The 26,276-nt window shown below is 40.5% G+C and overlaps 1 protein-coding gene across 1 annotated transcript in view; it reads left to right on the forward strand.

The window, feature by feature from the left end:
• Nucleotides 1-26,276, forward strand: part of LOC136875972 (uncharacterized) — an 87,466-nt gene that overhangs the window by 38,908 nt on the left and 22,282 nt on the right. The window contains exon 2 of the mRNA XM_067149586.2: nucleotides 16,431-16,580. Coding sequence (XP_067005687.2) covers nucleotides 16,431-16,580 — 150 coding nt within the window. The remainder of the gene's footprint in view (nucleotides 1-16,430; nucleotides 16,581-26,276) is intronic.

Here is a 26,276-nt window from a genome sequence, read left to right on the forward strand (position 1 = left end):
CTACCATAGCTTCTCTAATACACAACACGCCGTCCTGGTCTGCTGCCTTATCTCACGTCCGACTCGTTTCATTGACACGGCATTCTAATTTGTCCGCACCCACTTAATATTCTCTCTCTCTCCGCTCTAAATGAAGCCATATGTTTCCTCCACGATATCTGCGTATTCTTACTCTCGGTGCGAACAGTAACTAATTATATATGACACTCTCAATACATCTCATTTTGTTCCATCTCTCACGTATATTTGTACTACCTTTTTCATTCAACATTCTCGGGAACACATATATCACTATGCCGGTATTTTACATCTGTGGCGTTGTACAATATCATTGGTTCGACCCTGCGGTTGGCAATCTGTGTCTTAGAGGTCCCTGCTTCAATACTAGCTAGCTATATTCCGGATAAATTAATAGAATGACACTTTATTTCCTACAGCACAAAATTTTAATTCACTGGTTAGCACTACCTGTTACTTACTGATGACATCTATTTCAAAATTTCCACTGTAATGTGCCGGAAAGATCCAGGTTCGAAACTTTGGTCATGGAAATTTTCTTGATGAACTTTCATGCGACATGCCAGGTTAATCTATCTATTCCCTCTAACTAATCCTTACTGATGCCTCCTACGTCATTAAATATTCACACACGCACACGCTAATATTTGCTAGAAGATCACGCACTGAGAAGAAAACAAAAAAAACCATGTTTCACACCCGTAATGGAAGATCATTATTTACACACATTATTTTCACACTCGCGAAGACCATATTTTAACACACGCTAATATCACAATATGTACACCCCCCTAGGCATCAGCATAAAATAAAACCTAAAAAAAAAACCTAACTATCCTTGCTACAGTACTTAAAAAGGAAAATAAACGAATAATCATGCATTAATTTATTTACAGTTAACAGCTAATCATGCACATGCTAGATAATGAATCAGGGTACTTATCGACTCGGCGACGCTCCATGCTCAGCTCCACGGCCTCATGGTTTCAGGTCGGCCCCATGATGTACTTAAGCCATCATGCTAACGGCCTCAAAACCTGAACCCATACCATTCTCCACAACCATGGTCTTCACTCTTGTTGCTTTCATGAAATCACACGCTCATCACTTCCTACTACACTAAAATACATATAAAAAAAACACAGATATAATTAAATTATTCTAGCACATACACTTATTCACAATTGTAATATACACTTTGTCTCTGCTTTCCGCGAGTTTACACGTGGCACTGCGATGCGTCCTTGTTTGATCTCGCTCCGATCCTAATTTTCAGTTAAGGTTGTAAAAATTCACCTTCTTGAATTTACAAAAATTTCGGTCATTATTGAGTTAAATGCAAAGTCTATCGGACCCGTAGTATCTTCGACAGCTAGTTATTTGATAGGAAATGCTCTAGATTAGGGTTCTCGTGAACCACATACACGTACGTCCGACACGTTCAAATTTCCGTAGCAGAGTGCCTGTTCTTAGCGGCTCGCGTCCTCTCCATGCACGCCGGATTCTGGGTATGGAGCTCGGGGAACCCCATTAACAATGATGTAACATCCCGTCACATATGCCTGCGATTATTTATTCCAATAACTTGTTGCAAATACGCCGTCTTTAATTATTGTTCTCAAAATGGTTTAATCTTGTTTTCACCTTATCCCCTGGTGGATTTAATTATTTTAGAAATCATTTATGCGGCACCCATCTTTAATTTACCCCCATCATTCCAAAACCTGCTCTGCTGCGATTCGCTGCCTGAAAATGTTGCCAACTTAAATCTGGTGACTTTGGTCATCACACCTCATGGAATATTCCACTGCTTTCCATTTCATCATAAGATGACCTTGACACGTGGAACTATCTTTAAACCTGGGCAAACGAAATGGCGCCACACATCCGGCCCATAATGTAACTGCGGCTATTCCCTCATATGCCATTTTTTTAATTTCCTAATATTTTTAAAGACAATGATATGAGCCAATTGGGCTCATCTTTCCCCCACTTTCTTTTTGGAAAAATTACTGACAAGGGATTTTTCCAACCACACATCTTCCAAATATATCATTGTCTTTCCATTATTTACTTAACAAATCCAGATTTTAGACTCAAATTTTCTTCCTTAAGACGAGTATTATTCATTGTTAACTTAGTAACCACCTTCTCCATCATTCCTCTTAATTCAATTAATTCTTCACAGGCACATTCTCCGCCAGAACTTTCGTTTTCATCCATTTCTCCTCTGGGCATCTCGTATGTAGTATCGTAGGTTAACATAACATCTTCTTCTTCTTCATCTTCCATCTCATCGTCTTCTCCACCATCTTCTTCTCCTCCTTCATCTTCTTCAGGATGTCCTTCAAGATCGTCTTCGTCAACCATTGTTTCCTGGTCAATATTTCTCCTTGTGGGATAATATAATTTCAAATTTCCAGCATTATAAGTGCTTTCAACTCCTGTCTCTAAGTTTTTGACTTTATAAGAATTATTCTCATAGTCCTGTATGACTTCATATGGCCCAATATAAAGTTCAGCAAATTTATGATAAAATTTTGAACTAGGATTTGAGACTGCAGGTTTCTTCACGAGCACCAATTCTCCCACACGTAAACTTCGGTGGAACCTCTTATTACGCATTCTTCGTAAACGTCGTTCAGCTTGTTCCTTGAGATGTTGAGATGTATTCTGGACGCAAAGCTCGTGTGAAGGTCTTGGATCACTTGGTAACGGGATTATACCTTCCCATGGTCTTTTTGGATACTCATTATGGTGTACGACAGCGGGTATCTGGCCTGTAGATTCATGTATCGTTGAATTAATACTCTCAGTTATGATTGGCAATACTCTGATCCATTTCCAATGTTCATTCCGACAATAAATTCTACAAAACTTCCCAATCTCTCTCATAATTCTCTCAGCAGGATTTGACTGGGGATTTCTAATTGAACTGAGTACATGTCCTATTCCCAAATTCTGAGTATCCCTTTTAAAAATTTCGGACGTAAACTGAGTCCCATGATCCGTTAGTACAAATTCCGGCTTTCCCATCTGAGGTATAATTTTGTTCTTTATTTGACTAATAACGGCTTTCGTAGTTGCTCTTTGGATAGGGCATAATGTCACAAATTTTGTAAACACATCAACGCATACCAGAATATATTTTAATCCTCTACTTGCACGTGGCAAAGGGCCGTAGAAATCCATTGCAAACAACTCTTTAGGCTTAGAGGGTAGCACTGGCCTAGGAATTTGTCTCATTAAAAATGGACAAGGTTTAATTCGCTGACATATATCACATGTCATTATGACTTTCCGCACCATGTCTTTCAAATTTGGCCAAATCAAGTTTTCCTTAATGGTCGCCGTCACCTTATCAATCCCAGCATGTCCTATCGAATGATGTGTAAGCCAGATCAATTCACATCTCAACTGTGGTGGTACAACAATTCTCAATTTCGTGTGCTCTTCATCAATGAATTTGTGAAGTATGCCATTAAAGAAACTGTAATTTATAGCTTGTTTTTCTGCTTCTCTATATTCAACTGTTCCCGACTGCAATTTCTTCTGAAAATAATCCCTCAATTTCTTGGTCTCATCCCACAACTCTTGTGCTTCCGAAATGTTCCTAAGTTTTTCCAAAAACTGATTATCCTCTTGTGTAATTTCAATCAAATTTACTTCTGCTTTTCCAGATTCAGGATTTCTACTCAACGCATCCGCAATCACATTTAACTTGCCGGCACAATGTTCAAGGGTAACATCATACTGCTGAACAAATAAGCCCCATCGGCTAACCCTCTCGCTTGACATAGTTGTCTTGAAAAGGAAGGTTAAGGCTTTATGATCCGTCCGAATGATAATAGGATAGCCATAAATATACTTCCTCCAATGTCCCAATGCTGTAACAATGGCAAGCATCTCCAACTCCGTCGTAGTGTACTTAATTTCATGAGACCGCAATTTGCGACTCATAAAAGCCAAATAATTTGCTTGGTGATCTTTGTTTTCCGACTCTTGATATAAGACTGCTCCAATTCCCACAACAGAGGCATCTGTCTGAACTATGAATGGTTTTCCGAAATCTGGGTACCCCAATTTCACACTATTAGCCAATAATTCCTTCGTCTTCAAAAATGCATTTTCACAATTTTCATCCCATTTCCATTTCTTATCCTTCTTTAACAAATCCTGAAGAGGCGCAACAACTTCCGTATACAAAGGACAATGGTCTGAGAAAAAGTTACACATTCCCAAGAACTGACGAACATGTTTGATTCTCATGGGTCTGGGGAAATTTTGTATTGATCTGATCTTTACAGGACTAGGTTTGACGCCATTACCGTCCACAATATGACCTAAAACATAATACTTCTTTGACAAAAGTGGGACTTTTCAAGATTTACTTTAAAATTTGCACGATTTAAATTTTCCAAAAGTTTGTGCAATACATCCAAATGCTCTTCCAAAGTCTCCGTTGCAATCATGATATCATCTACATATCTGACCGTAGAATCTTTGACTTACTGCGTTAAATTCTTATCTAGGGCTCGGATCAAAGCAGAACCAGCTGTCTTCAAACCAAAAGGTAATCGGTTAAAGATATACGTCTGTTGGTCGAACAAAAATCCTGTCAAAACCTTAGTAGCTTCATCCAACTCAATATGGTGATACGATGACGTTAAGTCAATAGTCGTAAAATAACGTTTGCCTCGGAATTTTTTCAACAATTCCTTGATAGGAGGGGCCTTATCGTATTCAGGCACAAGTCGTTGATTTATGGCCCTTGCGTCCAAGCAAACACGGATGCTTCCATTAGGTTTTTCAACAATCACCAAAGGATTCAAAAATGGTGTAGGTTTTTTAGATATTAAACCGTTATCCTCCATTTCCTTGATTACTTCTTTAACTTCAGGGTAAAACTTCTCTGCTACTGGATAAGGTCTTTGTTTAAACGGTTCCCAACTATTTACTTTCAACTCATATTTATAATTTGGAATCTTCCCCGGTTTGGATCCGAATACTGTTTTATGGTGGCCTAAAATCCCCTTTAATTTTGACTTATCTTCTTCTCCTATCATGGCTTCTGATACTTTATTTTTGACTTTGTCCCCGAAATCTGGTAACTCAGTCTCCCTTTCCAATGCGAAAATCATTTCCTCAAATTCTTCTAGAATAGCATCCTGATTTTGATGTATGTTTCTAACTATATCTTCCACCGATTGTTCTGCCAACCAAATTCTTTCTTCTCCCTCAACGTTTGGTAGTTGGTTTAACTGAATTTCTGACTGATCATCACTGAGATTGAAGCTTATTACATCCTTTTCCATATCAATAACTGCCTTAAATTCTCGGAGAAAGTCAGCCCCTATAATCATGTTGAATTCCATTCGGTTCATTATAATGAATGGGTGAGACATGATATTACTTCCAACTTCTACATCTACATAAGCTTGACTTTTACATGTTGTAACTTTGTCTGGTATTATGCCTCGAATTTTAACTGACGCTACTGGTATAATTGGTATTTGACATTTCCTCTGTAATTCATCGATTAAAACTTGCGATACCACGCTGACACTTGCCCCAGTATCCACCAAACACCTGACCCTCAGACTCCCAACTCTGACATAAATGACAGGTAACTTCTTTATTTCATTATTTACAAATCTATCTTTATCCTCTACAAGATCTTCTGGTCTAGCTATCCAAGAATCAATGGTTGCAATTGCCCATCCATGATTATCCTGATGGCGACATCCTGCGGTTGCACTATCTTGGAATACTACATTTCGGCCTTTTTTTTTAGCTCCACTTCCCTCCATTGAAAACCTCGGGGCATTTATATTTAATCCACCAGATTCCTCTCTACGTCTATGAGCCTGATATTCCCTACTCTCAGCTCCATGACTTCTGTCCTGATTCCCTTGTTGAATCGCACTCTTCCACTGGTCCGACGACACTCCTTTCGTGGCCAACTCCTCAACATATCTTCTAGACTCATTCCTGCGTTCTTGAAGATCCATTCTGTCATTTTCTTCTCTTCTTGGTCGACCTCTTGCATCACCTGGTCTATTATATGGTGGATATGGTCTTCTCATCTCTCCAAACCTTCCATATCTATATCGGTACCCTTGTCTTCTGTTTCCTCCATAATTCTGATTATAATTTGACTCATAACTTCTATCGTTGACTCGTCCTCTTCCAAAGGATTGAGCTTTCCAATTTCTTCCCTGGTATCCTCCTCGATACTCTCTGTTCTGATTATCATCGTTCTTATTGTTGTACGTGTTGGTTCCCTGGGTCTTCTTCTCTGATGAATTCTCTTCCTTGGTCAAGTCAATAGTATGGACTGCTTCAATATTCCGATTCCTAGGATGATACAAGTTCGATGTTTGATCTAATTGTCTCAACAATACTTCGGCCTCTACAGCTGTTTTCACGTTCGCAGCTATCAATGTCCTTTGCACATCCACAGGTAACTGTCTTTCGATTGATGCGATTAACTCTTCTTCTGGAGGCGGACAGTCTAACTCCCTAAGCTTCAAAAGTTGCCCACTGAAAAAGTCTGCGTATCTCGTGGGTACTGTGCTCTGGTATTTCCGTGAATACAGTTCAAGTCTGAGTCCTTGTTGAACCTCCTGACCCCAGTATTTTTGTAAAAAGGCACGCTTGAAACCTTCGTAGTCATCAAAACAATATTTGAATGCTTTAAACCAGATCAATGGTTGTCCATCTAGAAATCGCTCTACAATCCTCAACTGTCTATCCGGATGAATTCTATTGTCCTGAATATATTCTGTCATCTCTCTAAGGAAACTTTTCGGTGTTATCTCGGGCCCGCCAGTGAATTTCCTTGGCTTTCCCTCGGATAATCTCATCAATTCAAAATATGGAATTGGTCCCATAATCTGTGGCGTTGAAGTTCGTTCTTCAAATGGTTGGTTGGTAGTTTCAGGTAAACGGGTCTGATCTACTCCATTTCCCAATCCTACACTACTAGAATGGCTTCCTGCTTGCTCTAAGACATTTTGTTTATTTATCATCGATCGCATGAGCAGTTCTCCCTTAGTCTCCTGTAATTTCAATATCTCGACATCTTCCTTAAGTCCCTTGATTTGTCCGATCTCCTCTTTCATTTCTTTCATTAATTCTTCATGTATGTCCACCTTCACTTCCGTCTTATGGCATTTATGAGCCCATTCACTAATTTGCTTCGTTACTTCACAACCTTCAGCTCGAAGATCCGCTTGCACTCCATTTATTTCCTCCAAGAGTTCCTTCCTATTTTCAGCCATCTCTTCTTTCAGTTGGTCTTCTACCTTCTTAACTTCTCCATGGACATTATCTCTCAATTGCAACAACCGGTCATTGAATCCCTCGGCAGTCTTGACAAACGCTTCATGTGTTTCTATTTGTAGCTTGGTGACTTTGGCGTCTGTCAATACGATCGCTTCCTCAATATCAACCATCTTATCCTTGATCGAATTTACAGCTTTCTGTTGACCCTCGACGTTTATTTCGACTTGACTCAGTTTCTCCGACAACCTGGCATCTACTTGCGATACTGTTAAAGCGACCTGATCTATCTTTTCTTCCAACTTGTCACTGCGGGTAACTGCTTCCATTCGGACCTCTTCTATCTGCTTCTCTAATCTTTGAGCATTCCTATCGCAGCCCTCTTTAACTATAGTTATCTCTGTCGATAGCTGATCTTTGATACTGACCATCTGGTCCCTAACTTCTTTAAATTGTTCATTTGCACTCTCCTTAACTTCTTTAAATTGTTCATTGACACCTTGAAATTGTTGGTTAACACCTTGAAATTGTTGGTTAACACCTTGAAATTGTTCATTTGCACTCTCCTTAACTTCCCTAAATTGTTCACTAGTGCTCTCCTTCGCTTCCCTAAATTGTTCATTAGTGCTCTCCTTCGCTTCCCTAAATTGTTCATTCATGTCCTCCCTCAGTTCATTCATGAGTTCGGTCATAAGACCCTTCATCACCTCCACATCTACCATATTATCTTTCTGAGAAAACGGGCCTTCCCTCTAACCATGTGCCGTGGATATGAGAAAGAATAAGTTCAAATTTCCATAATTACTATTATATAATTTAATTCCAGCTTCTTTACTTTACGTTACGTGGATAATATCAATCAAAAATTTGGCCAAACATTGCCATCTAAAAGCTGTCCCTATTTCATCTACATTTTGCCAAAGTTTTATACAAAGAAAACAAAACCCGAAATAAATTCGCTAACAAATAATTAACACAGCCCCAAAGAAATTTAACATTGAACCACCGAATATCGCGATACTATCATTGGGCTTTCGAATTATTAAGTACTTCACATACAGTACATGCCAGTATACAAACACATGCCCTCAGCATTACGGCGGATATGACCGAAACAATGGCCCATATCGTCGTAAACTGACACCATAACATTTGTTACTGCCATCTTCCACAACTTGTGACCGAGGTCATCTCATCCTTCCAAGAAAATCTACAATTTCTTAAACTATTGCCCCTGGCTGAATTTATTTGAAGAATAAACCAGACATTTTTAACCTCGTTTGGATTTAACACAATCCCTCTATTCTTTTGGGCATTTCTATTAAGTGACTGCCATGAGCCTATGTCCATAACAATGGTACTCACGATCTGTTCTCATTCAGTTTCGCAAAATAATCTACATTTACATGTCACTCATAAAATATCTAACAAAAATCGTGAAACCCGAAATTTAGGATTTTTCCAAAAAATTTTCCAAAATTTCTATCATCACCATGATCAACTTGGTTCCACTTAATGGGTAAACACACAATCGTGCCCCACGTCACGGGCGCCAACTCAACCCTCTACCCTTCCTGCCTTTGAAATGTGGTGCCGGCTCGAGACATCCCAGGGTCGCTGACTGGGTACTACCCTCAGAGATATCTTCAGATATTATAAACTAACCTTAAATTAATCAAGCGGGAAGGATAAAAGAGAAGAAATAAAATAATTAAATAAAAATCCGAATGAGAACATTTACGAATGCAAAATTTATTGAAAAGGCTAAACTTTGGCAAAGCAAATATACTTCTATACAAACAATAAACTCTTCGGACCAAATATTGTTCACAACCTCTATCACCCTCGACTATAAAATATCAACCTCATGACTCATAGATTTCAAATCCTTCTAAACACATTACTTCATCTTATTACAATTCCCTTTCATCTTATTCATCAACTCTACTTCAGTACTTCAAAAATTTTAATCCAATTCCATTCCACACATATCTTGGTACCACCATATTTCAAAATTTTCAATAATAAAATATTATAATAATCTATCATCATGACCTTCGTTAATTTGTCAAAGTACCTTTTTAAAATGTTAATACAACCAAAACTTCTTCCGTTCATTCTTTGAATAACAAATTCATATTTGCTCTCCATACCTTTAAGTTATTTCCTCACCATATTATAAACCTTGTAGTTACCATTTACTAAATCCCAAATTATTTATTTAAATACACTCTTCGAAATGAAATGTATGAGGCTGTGTAAATTCATTAAGCAACATCCGCCGTGTAATTCACAACTCATCTTTAATTAATTAAATCCATTAAATTCATTATAATTTACCAATTCGCAGTTATCAATGTCGGTATAATTGTTACCTTGAAAATCATAAATTTATCCAATCACGTTTGTTAGATTTGGTAATTCAGTCCAAAATTTTATATATCATAAAATTATTCATCACAAATTTTATATAAAAAATAGTCCCTATTATTATTTGAGTCCGAAACTATTTAACTTATTCTTTCTCAGTACCATCCTTCCCTCATATAATGCTGATAATGTGGAACGCACGCACGAAATCGAAAAGTAACCCTGACATAAATAAATTAAGTTAATTCACCGATTCATCTAAAATTAAAAATATCTTGCATATGCCTAATTAGCTGTTTATCAACACAAAAACATCCTACCCTGTAGCAAGACCTACACTACAATGATAATGCACCTTAACCTACACTGAATTTACAGACAAGGGTCAGAACCTCAATGTCGCAAGTACATACAACCACATGAACTGAATTCAACATCAAAAAAAAATATATTGCAACTGCAAAACAGAATTTACATTGCTCATACACTGAAGACCATATAACATAAACAAACACAACATAATTTCAATCATATAGTCACAGGGAAACTCATTATACACTGGCTCGGCCGGGCATTGAACTCCGACCCTCAACATGGCATCATTACAGTGACCTATCATTATGCTTGCCGTAATAAACTGTCACGAAATATATCTGTTATTAATCAATTTTATTGTGCTGTCCTAAGTTCTACAAAACAGAATTATCTAACAAATGACTGTAATATATTTTACTTCTAAGACCCTACTACAGCTACCATAGCTTCTCTAATACACAACACGCCGTCCTGGTCTGCTGCCTTATCTCACGTCCGACTCGTTTCATTGACACGGCATTCTAATTTGTCCGCACCCACTTAATATTCTCTCTCTCTCCGCTCTAAATGAAGCCATATGTTTCCTCCACGATATCTGCGTATTCTTACTCTCGGTGCGAACAGTAACTAATTATATATGACACTCTCAATACATCTCATTTTGTTCCATCTCTCACGTATATTTGTACTACCTTTTTCATTCAACATTCTCGGGAACACATATATCACTATGCCGGTATTTTACATCTGTGGCGTTGTACAATATCATTGGTTCGACCCTGCGGTTGGCAATCTGTGTCTTAGAGGTCCCTGCTTCAATACTAGCTAGCTATATTCCGGATAAATTAATAGAATGACACTTTATTTCCTACAGCACAAAATTTTAATTCACTGGTTAGCACTACCTGTTACTTACTGATGACATCTATTTCAAAATTTCCACTGTAATGTGCCGGAAAGATCCAGGTTCGAAACTTTGGTCATGGAAATTTTCTTGATGAACTTTCATGCGACATGCCAGGTTAATCTATCTATTCCCTCTAACTAATCCTTACTGATGCCTCCTACGTCATTAAATATTCACACACGCACACGCTAATATTTGCTAGAAGATCACGCACTGAGAAGAAAACAAAAAAAACCATGTTTCACACCCGTAATGGAAGATCATTATTTACACACATTATTTTCACACTCGCGAAGACCATATTTTAACACACGCTAATATCACAATATGTACACCCCCCTAGGCATCAGCATAAAATAAAACCTAAAAAAAACCTAACTATCCTTGCTACAGTACTTAAAAAGGAAAATAAACGAATAATCATGCATTAATTTATTTACTGTTAACAGCTAATCATGCACATGCTAGATAATGAATCAGGGTACTTATCGACTCGGCGACGCTCCATGCTCAGCTCCACGGCCTCATGGTTTCAGGTCGGCCCCATGATGTACTTAAGCCATCATGCTAACGGCCTCAAAACCTGAACCCATACCATTCTCCACAACCATGGTCTTCACTCTTGTTGCTTTCATGAAATCACACGCTCATCACTTCCTACTACACTAAAATACATATAAAAAAAACACAGATATAATTAAATTATTCTAGCACATACACTTATTCACAATTGTAATATACACTTTGTCTCTGCTTTCCGCGAGTTTACACGTGGCACTGCGATGCGTCCTTGTTTGATCTCGCTCCGATCCTAATTTTCAGTTAAGGTTGTAAAAATTCACCTTCTTGAATTTACAAAAATTTCGGTCATTATTGAGTTAAATGCAAAGTCTATCGGACCCGTAGTATCTTCGACAGCTAGTTATTTGATAGGAAATGCTCTAGATTAGGGTTCTCGTGAACCACATACACGTACGTCCGACACGTTCAAATTTCCGTAGCAGAGTGCCTGTTCTTAGCGGCTCGCGTCCTCTCCATGCACGCCGGATTCTGGGTATGGAGCTCGGGGAACCCCATTAACAATGATGTAACATCCCGTCACATATGCCTGCGATTATTTATTCCAATAACTTGTTGCAAATACGCCGTCTTTAATTATTGTTCTCAAAATGGTTTAATCTTGTTTTCACCTTATCCCCTGGTGGATTTAATTATTTTAGAAATCATTTATGCGGCACCCATCTTTAATTTACCCCCATCATTCCAAAACCTGCTCTGCTGCGATTCGCTGCCTGAAAATGTTGCCAACTTAAATCTGGTGACTTTGGTCATCACACCTCATGGAATATTCCACTGCTTTCCATTTCATCATAAAATGACCTTGACACGTGGAACTATCTTTAAACCTGGGCAAACGAAATGGCGCCACACATCCGGCCCATAATGTAACTGCGGCTATTCCCTCATATGCCATTTTTTTAATTTCCTAATATTTTTAAAGACAATGATATGAGCCAATTGGGCTCAGTATGTATGTATGTATGTATGTATGTATGTATGTATGTATGTATGTATGTATGTATTGAACCCGAACGGTTCATATCATTGGCACAGAATATCGTAAATTATAGAAAGTTACGGGAAGAATGGAGTACAGTTACATGATAGGCCGGATATGTGTTGCAATTCCGCTTGCCTAAGCTTGAAGCTAGAGTCCACGTGTCAGGGTCATTTGATGGCGTAATATCGAAGGAATGGAATATTCCACACTAGAGTGAGAGAGGTGTATGATTGAGGTACTCAGATTTTAAGTTGGCAGGACTTCTGAGTAGCGAATCAGAGCACAGCGAGCTCGAGGTGATGGGGGAAAGAAATATGGACGCCCGCGTGAAAGCCCTCCGATTTTGACAAAATCAGCCGAGGGAGAATGTAGAATAAATTTCAGGCTCTTCCGTAGATCAGAATTTAAGACGACATTTTCCTAATGAACTATCACGACTAATAAATGTAGCTATATACAACGGGATATTGCACCAATGATGAGGGGATTCCCTGAACTCCGTACCAGGAGGTCGGCGTGCAGGAAGAAGCCACGTGCTGCTTGGGAGATACACTCTCCTGCGCGATTTGGGGCGAGTCGGACGGAAGGCGCATGGTGTTCGCTGTAGACTAAAATCTTGAGCATTTCTCAGCCTAGTAACTTTAACTACCGATAAGATATAACTGGATCCGATAGATCTCATTTTCACTTAGATACTGGTGGTGGAAATAGTATAGAATTTGGAGAGATTGTCTCACAATATCAACTTTTGATGTGCAGTAAAAACCGGAACGATATCGAGATATGGGGCGCTTCGCAGTGCCACGTGTTGAGAATAGCAGAGACGGAGTATTTCTACTGTGTGAATAAGTGTTTAATGTGTAGTTATAAGTCATTCATGTTTTGTGTATTTTTGTGTGACAATGCATGTGAGGCTGTGTGAAATGTTAAAGCCAGCAAGAGTGAAGAACATGGGTATCAAGAAAGGCATTGGTTCACATGTTAATGCCACCAGTATGATGGAATAAACAACCCCATGGGGCCGACCTGAGGCCGAGGTGCTGTGTATCTGAACGTGGGACGTCACCGAACTCGATGAGTACCTCTGATTCATTATTCCGCTTATGCACTATTTGCTGTTAACTTGTAAATAATTTTCTTGCATGAAAGTTCACTTTACATTTCTTTTACTGTAGCAAGGGTAGTTAGTTGTAGGGAGTAACTTTTATACTGATGCCTTGGGGGGAGTGATTTATATTAGAAGCGTGTGTTGAATATGGTCTTCTTGAATAATAAGATAATCTGTGTGGAAATACGATCTTCTATAGTAATAAGATACGTGTGTGGAAATATGATTTTCATAGTGTGCGATCTTCTGATATGATACCCGCGTGTGTGTAATTATTTTAAGTAATATAGATGGCAATCGGTATGAGTTTTATAGTCATGGGAATAGGATAGGATAGTAGTGGCATTCTGCATGATATTAAGTTAAGATCGTCGAGAGAAAATTCATTGACCGTGGAGATACGAACCATTGGCCATCCATGCACAATACAGTGAAATTTTACAGTTTATTTCATCAATAAGTAACATGTGTTTAACCAGTAGATGAAAATGTGCTGTGAGGGAATAGATATTCTGTCATATAAGTATTGTGAGATTTAGTGAGATTAGCTTCGAAGTAAGGCCTTTAAGATACAAATGCCAGTAGCAGGAGACGAACCGACGATATTGTGGAGCGAAATATGTGATGACAGTGCCGGCAAAGTAATATAAATGTCTCTTAATATGTTATGAATCCCGTGAGGAGATTGTAATTAAATATGTGATGTACGGAATGTGCATTGGAAGCGTTGAATGCGTATAAATAATGGTTATTGTTCGCCCAGAGAGGCTCAGTGATTCAAAAGATTATTTAAAAGAGACATATGGAGTTAATTAAATGGAGAGATATTAATTTGGTGTTGACGAGAATATTGCCGAGTTAGTAAACAGATATGAGGTGCGCTCAAAGATAAGAAGTTCTTTTTTTCCGGCTGGACATGTATATTAAAGGAGTTTCAAGCTGCGTTGATTAGGGTCTTAAAAATGAAAGGATTAATGTAATTTATTATACAATTCTGCTTGAGAGATTTAGGAACAGCACATTGAAATTAAAATGCCAGATACACTTCGTGACAGTCCATTGTAATGTAGGGAATGATAGGCCACTGTAATGTTGCGATGTTGAGGGTCGGAGATCGATGCCCGGCCAGATCAATGATCTTGATTTTCCTGATGATTATGTATTTGACTGATATTGTGTTTGCTGCATATGTAATATGTGTTTTACTATGTATTGGGTAATGCAAATTCTGGTTTGCAGTTGCAAATTTTTGGTTGATGTGTGAATTCATTTCACTTATGGTTGATCTGTTGCGACAATATGGTTCTGTCCTATTGTCATAGATTCAGAGTAGAATAAGTATGGTGGTGGCATTTAAATTTAGTGTAGGTCCTTTGCTACAGAGTTTGTGTATATTTTACGTATTATTGAAACAGCTGATTGTGCGTATGTGAAATATTTTTCTTTAATGATGAATCAGAATAGTGGGTTAAATTTATTCGTGTCAGGGGTAATTATCGATTTGGTCACGTTCCGTGTTAATTGTATATAGATGAGAGGAGGAAGCTATATAAAAAAGAACGAGTTTAGATAAATTTCGGACTTAATAAAGTTGAGAATGAGTTAACAAAAGAATTGAGGACTTAATAACTTGATGATTTAACAAATTTGCGGACTTAATAATTTAATGATTTAACAAACTGGATGATTGAATAATTTTAATGATTTCAGATTTAATGATTTTTAATTATGCAATGACCTCAGACTGTTTGATCATTGATGATCTAATGATTTTAATTTAAATAATTGTAGAGTTCACGAATGATATAATAAAGGTCAGGATTTAATATTACAAACAGCTTTACGATTCCATAATGGAAAATATTGTAATTATTTAAATAATTTAACAATTATAATACGATCTTACAATTTAATGATTGAATAATTTTGAAAGTATGGAAAGTGGATACGGATTAATGAATTCATGAATAGATGGATGTATTTTGAATTTTTTTATTTCAAAAAGTCACTCTGACGAATTTGTTGGATGTAATGATGATCAACTACACCATTATTATTATTATTATTATTATTATTATTATTATTATTATTATTATTATTATTATTATTATTATTATTGGAATAAGGTGTCAGCCGAACATAATGAAAACCGAGATGAATTAGGTGATAGGAATTAGTGGAGTAAGGTAATATTGGTAGATGATAATGAAATATAATATGAGCTCAATTAAACGATGCATTTGGGTGAATTTGAATTCATGGATAAGATTGTTGGTTTTTCATGGTCAGGGTTGACATATTAGAAACATAAATTGTGGTAACTTAGGTTGACGAATTCTTAATAAATGATGTCGTACGGAGTGACTTAAAACAAATAATTGTGTAAAATTGAACCAAATTTTCATATGAGTTGACAAAGATAATGAATGACGTATCCATGTACAGCCCGAATTGTTGTCTATTTGTGTAGGAGCGTTACTTTGCCAAAGTTTAGCCTTTCTTTTTAATAAATCTGTGTTTTACTAAAAGGTTCTCATTCAAGTCTTTTTATTTAATTTTATCTTCTCTCTTATCCTTCCTGCTTAATTTAAGGTTAGTTTGTATATTCGAAGATGGCTCTGTGGGTAGTACCCAGTCAGCGACCCCGTGATTGTTTCATGCCGGTGCCACATTTCAGAGGCTGGAAGGATAGAAGGTAGAGTATGTATGTATTGCACCCATAATGCGAGTATGTATGTATGTATGTATGTATGTATGTATGTATGTATGTATGTATGTATGTATGTATGTATGTATGTATGTATGTATGTATGTATGTATGTATGTATGTTTTGCACATGATATTACAAAAAGGAAGTTTGTTGCAGAAAGACTACATTATACGAGTGGCTCCCATCCTAAATGCAAAAAACAGCTTATGCGACGCAAGTGGATTGCGTATCACCAGGTTCAACAAGAGCATGTCTATGTTGAACGGAACCTACATCATCAAGCAGAATTTACCCAACAGCTCATTGGTGAGTACTCCTTCAACCTACTTTTGACAAAGTGTGGATTTAAAATGTATATACCGGGTTGTTCACCAGCCCTTTACGGTTTACTTTTATGCTTCCCGCCACTTTTATTACAATTCTGATATACATCATTCCCTCTCCCTGAACCGTGGTAATATAACGAGATATGTGGTTACGGGCTAAAAACCAGCAGGCATCGTGAGCACCACTATTACATCAATATGAGTACCCAGAATGAACCTGTAAAACGAGCACAGATAAGAAGAATATATACCTTACAACAGGAGTTGCACACACTATCCAGAATCAAGTTTGAAACTGCGCGCTGCATGTCCAGCCTCGCAATAGCTCACTTGGCACGGAAGCGATGGATGTTGTGATAGTTGGCTGTGCTCGAAGGTTCGAATCCCATGCAAGTTATGTTTTTCCGCCGCCAATTGCCTGGGATGCGGTAAGGTTGCATACGTGATAGCTTGCTCAGACAAATTTGTTCATTTGGCCCTGAAAAGGGCCAATGGTATTGTGACATATGGTATGGAGTTGGGTTGGAAGAGGCTTGGAAACATGTGACAGGATTTCAGTTACCTGAGTCTTTTAACGCAGCACCTGCTCAAACTGACGACCTCCATGGTCGATACAGAGCTGCGCGCGATGTTGTAAGGAATGTCTGGCACGCTGCAACATCTCCGGCGTAACGGATCGGCATGCCTCGGTGATGAGTTGTCTGAGGTGACTAGGATTGCTCGGTTCCTGTGTATACACCAGTTGATTTACATGGTCCCACAGAAAAGAATCCAGGGGCATAAGATCGGGCGATCTGACGGGCCAGGGCACAGGTCCCTTTCCTATCCATTTATCAAGATACTTCGCATGGAGATGGTTCCAAACGACCACCGCCGAGTACGGTGGAGCTCCGTGATGTTCAAACAACATCTTTCAGAGGTCGAGAAGTGGCATATATTCCAAGAACGGTGGCAGGTTATCTTTTTTTTGCTATTGGCTTTACGTCGCACCGACACAGATATTATGTCTTACAGCGACGATGGGACAGGAAAGGGCTAGGACTGAGAAGGAAGCGGCCGTAGCCTTAATTAAGGCACAGCCCCAGCATTTGCCTGGTGTGAAAATGGGAAACCACGGAAAACCATCTTCAGGGCTGCCGACAGTAGGATACTGGCCGCACTTAAGCGACTGCAGGTATCGAGCTCGGTGGTAGGTTATCTTGGAGAAACCGCAATTAGCGTTCTCCCGTCAGAGGTCCGTCAAAGAAACGGAGACTAATGAGGTGATCACGCACCATGCCACTCCATATGTTCACGTCCCATTGTACCTGAAAAGCTGTCTGCCGTATCCAATGGGGATTATCCACCCTCCAGTAATGTATATTATGTCGATTAACGGTTCCATTGTTGTGGAACCGCGCTTCGTCCGTAAATAAGATGTTCGCTAAGAAAAACAGTATCAGTGACCACATGTTGTAGGGTCCATTGACAGAACGTCACCCTTGCTTCGAAATCATGACCATGGAGCTCCTGGTAAAAGTACAGATGGTACGGGTGAAACCGCTGTGTATGCAATATCCGCATAATAGACGCCCGGCTGATGTTCGTCTCCTGTGCAATGGCCCATGTGCAAGTGTGAGGGTTATGCCGGACAGCCTTCAATTCAACCTCTTTATTGTGAGCAGATATCACGGGATGGTCTCGAATAGACCGTCTCCTTTCCAGGGACGCAGTAGCCCGCAGCTGTCTTTACACACTCCGAAATGTTGGGCCTTTCTGTTGTCGTCTATCCGAATAGCGTTCTTGATACATGCGTTGTGCCTGGTATACATTCTGCATACTGTAGTTTCTCCCTAGGTGAGTAACATTTCCACATACTGGTCACTGGAATACATCACGACGCAGTGAATAACCTTTGTGTTCTGGTGTTACTTGCCTCGAAGGAGGGGAGTTCGTGCAGCTATATACACTGAAGAAAATGGAAATTGCAACACCCAGAAGGAGTAGTGCTACATTGCTGCAATTGAACATGCAGGACGAGTGTTCGGTTGTGATTCGATGATTATACTTTCAGGTCCCTCTGACCGCAAGTTTGGACAACAATCAATACAGGATATGCCCACCACGAGCTGCAATACATTGATGAATTCGTCGAGGCATTGAGTCAATAAGGCCCTGGATCGCTTCCTGAGGTATTGTGGCTCATGCTTGCTGCACTGCACGGGTGATTTGTTCCAGAGTTGTGGGAGGCTGAGGACGGTTGGCCAGTTGTCGACCCATCATGTCCCACACATGCTCAATAGGACTGAGGTCCGGGGATCTGGCGGGCCATTCTAAGGTTGTGATGTCGTGGAGAGCTTCTCTGGAGATGCGTGCAGTGTGAACCCGGGCATTGTCCTGCTGAAACATCCCATTAGCAATGTTCGCCATCATAGGGACAACCACTGGATTGAGTACCCTATCAACGTAGTGTCGAGCAGTCATAGTGCCCTCAACAAGGACTAATTGTGATTTCACATTAAAGCCAATAGCTCCCCAGACCATAATGCTTGGTGTTGACCCTGTGTGCCTCTCGACAATAAGATCTGGGCGGCCCCTCTCTCCGGTACGTCAGCGCACATCATTCCGGCCATCACTGTGGGCAAGACAGAAGCGCGATTCATCACTAAAGACGACCCTATGCCATTCGTCGACCCATGTCGATCTTTCTCGACACCAAGCCAGCCTTACACGTCGCTGTTGTGGGGTCAATGGAACACCTGTTCGTTGTGTAACGTGGGGTGCCACAGCTGCTCGAATTTGCGCTGCTGTTGCATGGGGTTCCACCTGGGCCATCCGAATGATGCGGCGATTCTCTCTTACAGTTGTCTGTCGCGCTGGGCCTGTGCCAGGTCTACGAGTGTGGGGTACCTTCATTTGACCACTGCTGCCATACACGTTGTACCATAGATGCCTGTCGGCCAACACGTGCAGCGACAGTCCTTAGCGATAATCCAGCCTCACACAGCCCAATTATCCGAGCCCTCTCAAACGGCGACAGTTGTTGATAGCGTGCTCTTCTCTGTCGTCGAGGCATGTTTGACGGAGAACACTTCACTGCACAGACTGCAAGTGAACTACGCTACACCAGAGTCCGTATACTGGAGTTGATTCCTCCGCGACCAATCACGTGGGGAGACCTGTAGCAACAATCCAATAGGTCTGAAACTTTGATCGTTTACATACCTACATGGCATCGTTCCATACCTTGAAAATCAACACAAACGACCAATGCCTTCATGGTGTTGCAATTTCCATTTTCTTAAGTGTACCTACGTGCCTTCGCATGCTGTTATCGTTCCAATGGGTCACACTTTGCCCTACCTCTGGTCTGCGAAACTTGAAACATGTACGACGTAGCTAATTGGTTGCCTGTGTCCTAGCCACAGACCATCACCACCTTATCATCGTCCAACCCAGCTCAGTACCCTATGCCACGATACATACTGTCCCTTACAGGGCCAAATAAACAAACCAGTCTGTGAAAGCTATAAAAATGCAACCTTATACATCCCAGGCAATTGGCAGAAAAATAAAAAGTAAGAACATTACCTAAGTGGGATTCGAACCTTCAAAGCACCGTCCACTGTTTCAACTCCCAACGCGCCCTTTCCAAGTGAGCTATTGCGAGGCTCGATACGCAGCGCGCAGTTCGTTGCCTATACAATACCTGCTCTGGTCTGTGTGTGCACCTCTTGCTGTAAGGTTCGTGTTCTTCGTATCTGTGCTCGTTTTACGGGTTCATTCAACGTAACCATAATGAATTAATAGTGACGCTCACGATCCCTGCTGTCTTCTAGCCCATAACCGCACATTTCGTTATATTACCCCGGTTTAGGGAGAGGGGCCGATGTATTTCAGAATTGTAGTAAATGCGGCGGGATGCTTGAAACTACATCGCAAGAGGCTGGTGAACCTCCCTGTATATTCCCAAAGATTCCCTAATATAATATGCGAATGCTGGACACTCTTTCTCTACGGAATATATATTTAAACTTAAGCAAGTGGACTTTGAGAATGGCGCGACTTGTGTGTGTGTGATTTATTCACCTACTAGCTATAGTAGCCTGCTCTGCTAGGGTACTTTTCTGAATGTTTAGATTTAGCATTTATTTTACCCGTTTGAAGTGAATGTTTCTAGTTTTCTTTATTGTGGTGTAGTGGTTAGTGTGATTAGCTGCCACTCCCGGAGGCCCGGGTTCGATTCCCGGCTCTGCCACGAAATTTGAAAAGTGGTATGAGGGGTGGAACGGAGTCCACCAGCCTCGGGAGGTGAACTGAGTAGAGGTCGGTTCGATTCACACCTCAGCCATCCTGGAAGTGGTTTTCCGCTGTTTCCAACTTCTCCTCCAGGCAAATGCCGGGATACCTAACTTAAGGCCACAGCCGCTTCCTTACCTCTTCCTTGTCTATCCCTTCCAATCTTCCCATCCCCAGCAAGGCCCCCTGTTCAGCATAGCGGGTGAGGCCACCTGGGCGAGTTACTGGTCATCCTCCCCAGTTGTATCCCCCGACTCAGAGTCTGAAGCTCCAGGACACTGCTCTTGAGGCGGTAGAGGTGGGATCCCTCACTGAGTCCGAGGGGAAAACCAACCCTGGAGGGTAAACAGATAAAGAAGAAGAAGAAGAAGAAGTGAAAAATTGATATTTTACGAACTCTTGTGTAGATTTATAATTATTCGTATGTGTTAACTTGAAGTTTCAATTTGATATCATTCAGTATCGCCTTAAAGTGGCAGCCGATATTGTCTGGGAAGCAGTTGACACTTTCTAATAAATAATGAAGGTAAGCTGTAATTTAATAAATATAGTCTATTATTTATGTGTTGCGCTATAGATTTGATGTACACGATTCCAACTGCCACCAGGACTGTAACTAATCAGTCTAGCGACCCGAAAACTTGGGATTCAAAATATTAATTATTTTGGCCACTTTCTTTCTTAACCCTTCTCAACTCCATACCGATAGAGGCTGTCGTGAACTTCAAAGGAATCCCGAGTGTCACGATTCGTCTTAACGACCCTCGAAAACAATAGATTCGACGCTAATATAGGTCGTTTTCGATTATTTTTACGCGCTACTCCCTCCTCTACGGATGCTCGGAATGTCTTACCCTCAGAGTGTTTTTTCCAGGTAGTAAGTTATATGTATACCAAGTTTGGTTGAGTGCGATGATGAAATATATACACCCATAAAAAAAATGCACAGCCTGTTTCCAGTCATTCGACCGGGTCAGGAATGGAGTGAATGAAGCCCCATCTAGCGACGAGGATACGAATTCTGCCGGCTGCCGAAGCCTGTCCCACTTCTCTGGGGCAATGATTAATGAATGACAGATGAAATGAAATGATATTGGAAAGTGTTGCTGGAATGAAATGTGACAGGGAAAACCGGAGTACCCGGAGAAAAACCTGTCCCGCCACCGCTTTTTGGAGCACATTGAATGACCGGGATTTGAACCACGGAACCCAGCGGTGGAAGGCCGGCGCACTGCCGCCTGAGCCACAGAGGCTCACACATCCATCTACAATCCCGGTCAATGTAGACATTTCTTTTTCATCTCTTGGATTTAAACGGCACCCCGAGTAACACTATTCATCACAACAACCCAGAAAAGTATGAATTCGACATTAATATTGGTCATTTTTTATTATTTTTGCATGTCACGCTTTCTTTAACCCCCCCGTATAGATGATAGGGGCGTATAAACCCAAAGTGTTTTTTTCTAGATAGGAAGTCATATGTGTACCAAGTTTGGTTGAGAGGTATAGTGGAACACACATACATACAGCGCATCCATTATCACGTCAGTTTGGACGTTCTATTTCCTTCTTTTCTCAACCCCTATCCTGTTTGGGACTGAACACTGACTTAACCGCCACCCTGAATGTCAGAATTCATATCAGCGACCCCGAAAACAACAGATTCGACACTTTGTACAATTTCATCCCCTACCCTAAGGGTGCTAGGTGTGTCTTACCACCGAACTATTTTTCCACATATGAAGTCATGTGTGTACCAGTTTGGTTGAGTGGTATAGTGGATCATATACACATACGTCCATAATATCGTCAATTCGGATGTTATTTTTGCGGCTGAAATTGGTCTTAAATGGCACCCAAAGTGTCACCATTCATCTCATCAACCCCAGAAGCGATGGGTTGTACGTTAATACTGGACGTTTTCCATTATTTTTATATTTCACCCCTTTTTCCATCCCCACCCCTAGTTGTGCTAGGAGTGTGTTACCCCCACAGTAGTTTTTCGTTTTTTTTTTTCAGTTATTAAGTCACATGACTACCAAGTTTGGTTGAGAGCTATGCTACTACATATGCAAACATATCGGTAATTTTGGACATTCTCTTTCACCCCCTTTCAACCCCTCTTCCGACTGGGGCTGAACATCGACATAAACGGCATCCAGAGTACCACAGGTCATCCCAGTTACCTGGGAAATTATGTATTCGACACTAATATAGGTCGTTTTCCGTTATTTTTATATTTCGCTCTTCCCCTAGGGGTGCTAATGGTGTCATACTCTCATAGTATTTTTTCGAGATAGTATCTTACATGTGTACCAAGTTTGGTTGACAGCTATGCTGGAACATACACACATTCATCCACAATCTCGGTCATTTTAGACATTTTCTCTCCGCCCCCTCATGTCCTTGGGGGCTGATTGTTCACTTAAACAACATCCGGGGTGACAATATCCATCACAGCGACGCCGAAAATTATGGATTGAACACTATTTTCGATTATTTTATGCCACCTCTACCCCTATGAGAGCTATGGAGTATTTTACCGCCAGAGTAATTTTGTTTCCAAATAGTATTATAATTATGTACCACGTCTGGTTAAAAGATATGCTGGAACATACATATATACATCCATAACTCGGTAATTTTGGACATTTTGTTTTTCAACCCTTCTTACTTATCGTGCCGATGGGGGATGAAGTTGGACTTGAACGACATCTAGAGTGTCACTATCCATATTAGCGACCCCGAAAAGTATGGATTTGACACTCTGCCGCTGGTCCCAATTCCCAGGCATGATCAACCGGTCTCACGTCATGTCAGAAGACACCGGACACCATTCCATATGTCACTTTGTAATGAGCCATTCCATAATATTGATATGGACCTCCGGCAGGATGTTGTTAACAAACTGGAAGTGCCATTGTCATCTTGCAGAACGAATCTGTCACTGATATGTTGTCAGTATGGCTGAGCGATGAGTCCATGGATTCTGTCCTGGTACTGTTCACTTGTTCTATTGTACTCAAAGACTTCCGACGTCCATACATGATGTATGACAGCACACATCGCAGTAGCGGCGATTGGGAATTAAAAGTGGGGGGGGGGGCAAAATTACGCACAACAAAAAGTACCCGGGTTAGAGCGGGATATAGCGGGCGGGGGTTTATATGCATGTAAACTGGAAGAAGAGTTACAAAGTGGTACATTTTTGTATGCTCTCTGGGCGAATTTCCACAGAGAGGTAAAGGTTTTACCAATTTAAGTGCGGTAATAACAGGTTTTGAGACGTTGATTCAATACTAGACTACTGAATGAAACTTTCGCCAAAGGAACAATATACATATGTGTTACAATTAAATAGAAGTACGGCAAGATTATACAATTAAAAATCATTTAGTATTTGTTTACACACAAAGAAACTAACAAACAATAAAGAGACTGCCAGACGGATGAATGCGCGTGCAAATCGGTGAATCATACCACAGTGTCCTTGATTTCGGCAAAAAGACATACCCCCGCTACCCTTTTGCATAGCACATGCAACGTCTCCACAACTTAATGAGGCTCTATGCAAGTCGGTTAGCAAGGACGAACGACATTTTGTACGTATTTCCGCTAATAATTAAAGAAAATAAAGTAAAGAGCTAGCTGATAAGATAACGGGGCCCGTGCATTTTTTTTTAAATAATTCCAATAATTCCTAGTTTCAGCCGGCTAAAATGGAATAAAAATGTAATGTTTTCTCCACAAAGTGTGTGTGGGGGGGGGGGGGGGGGGAGCAGTTGCAGTCGCCCCCGTTAGTCGCCCACTACTGCACATCAGCACATCCGGGATGGCGGGTTGATGCATCTATCAATGCCAACAGAGAGCATGTTGAACCTTGCATGCAAGAAAGAGTTTCATGTGATACCCTGGTACGTTTTGTTCCTGTGTGTTTCCCATTATTATTAATGCACTATGTAGAGTTGTAGGAAATGAGTTATAACATGGAAATAAAGCGTTTCCGGACCCACGCCCATGTAACATTTTCGCTTCTACGTGTCAGTAACGTGTCCTGAAAGTTTGACCCACCTTATTGTTACGTCATGTAAACTAACTTAATACAAGAACATACATTTAATTAAATTAAAATTCTGAATACAAACTTAAAGATCATGACACAAAGTACATAAACATCTAATATCAAGTATTGCAAACATTTCACTTGGTAAACTTGTTTGCAATAAGGAGCTGTGCTGATGGTTAACACGAAGGAGTTAGTCTAATTATCATAAATACTGCTACTGCAAGGGAAAGAAACTACTCAGACAAAAAACGAATAACAGTGGCTTATGAAAAATTTGATGGTTTAGCGAGCGTAGTTTGAAAAGGAGTTCTTCATTATTTAATGCTTGTTGTTCTATTTATAGCCGGCACCGCGGTGTAGGGGTAGCGTGCCTGCCTTTTACCCGGAGGCTCCGGGTTCGATTCCCGGGCAGGTCGGGGAATTTTACCTGCATCTGAGGGCTGGTTCGAGATCCACTCAGCCTACGTGATTACAATTGAGGAGCTATCTGACGGTGAGATGGCGGCCCCGTTCTAGAAAGCCAAGAATAACGGCCCAGAGGATCCGTCGTTCTGACCATACGACACCTCGTAATCTGCAGGCCTTCGGGCTGAGCAGCGGTCGCTTGGTAGGCCATGGCCCTTGGGGGCTGTAGTGCCCTGGGGTTTGGTTTGGTTCTGTTGTATTTATCCAGGAAGCAGGTCGTTAAGCATTTTTTGAGAAACGTCGTGTTGGCAGAATTCATAAATCGGTGAAGATCAAGCCGTGATGCTGTGCAGAGGTAAAATTAGTAGTATTTAGCAGTACGATGTATGTGAATCTGAAGTGTAGATTTTGTGTATAGGTTATTTCTAATAATAATAATAATTAATAATAATAATAATGTTACTGGCTTTACGTCCCACTAACTACTTTTACGGTTTTCGGAGACGCGGAGGTGCCGGAATTTAGTCCCGCAGGAGTTCTCTTACATGCCAGTAAATCTACCGACACGAGACTGACGTATTTGAGCACCTTTAAATACCACCGGACTGAGCCAGAATCGAACCTGCCAAGTTGTCCGTTATTCCTGTCATGGATGGCGTTCATGAACATTTTCAACACTAAGTCCGTACGGGACACGGACGAACTGTTTTCCTGGTTGTGGACGGCGCCCGTGGTATGGCATGCTTATAGGCAGCTGCACGAATCCCATACGGTTCCCGTCCCTTACCGCGGGATGGTGGTGGGGGGTGGGGGTGGGGGTAGTAGTTTGTCTAGTGTCCACTAGAATGTAGAAGTTATCGGGAAGTTTAAAATGAAACGATACAAAGGGCGCGCCAAGTCTGTCGCACTGTGAGCTGTGTTACT

Source organism: Anabrus simplex, chromosome 6, assembly GCF_040414725.1.
Source record: "Anabrus simplex isolate iqAnaSimp1 chromosome 6, ASM4041472v1, whole genome shotgun sequence".
Lineage (NCBI taxonomy): Eukaryota > Metazoa > Arthropoda > Insecta > Orthoptera > Tettigoniidae > Anabrus > Anabrus simplex.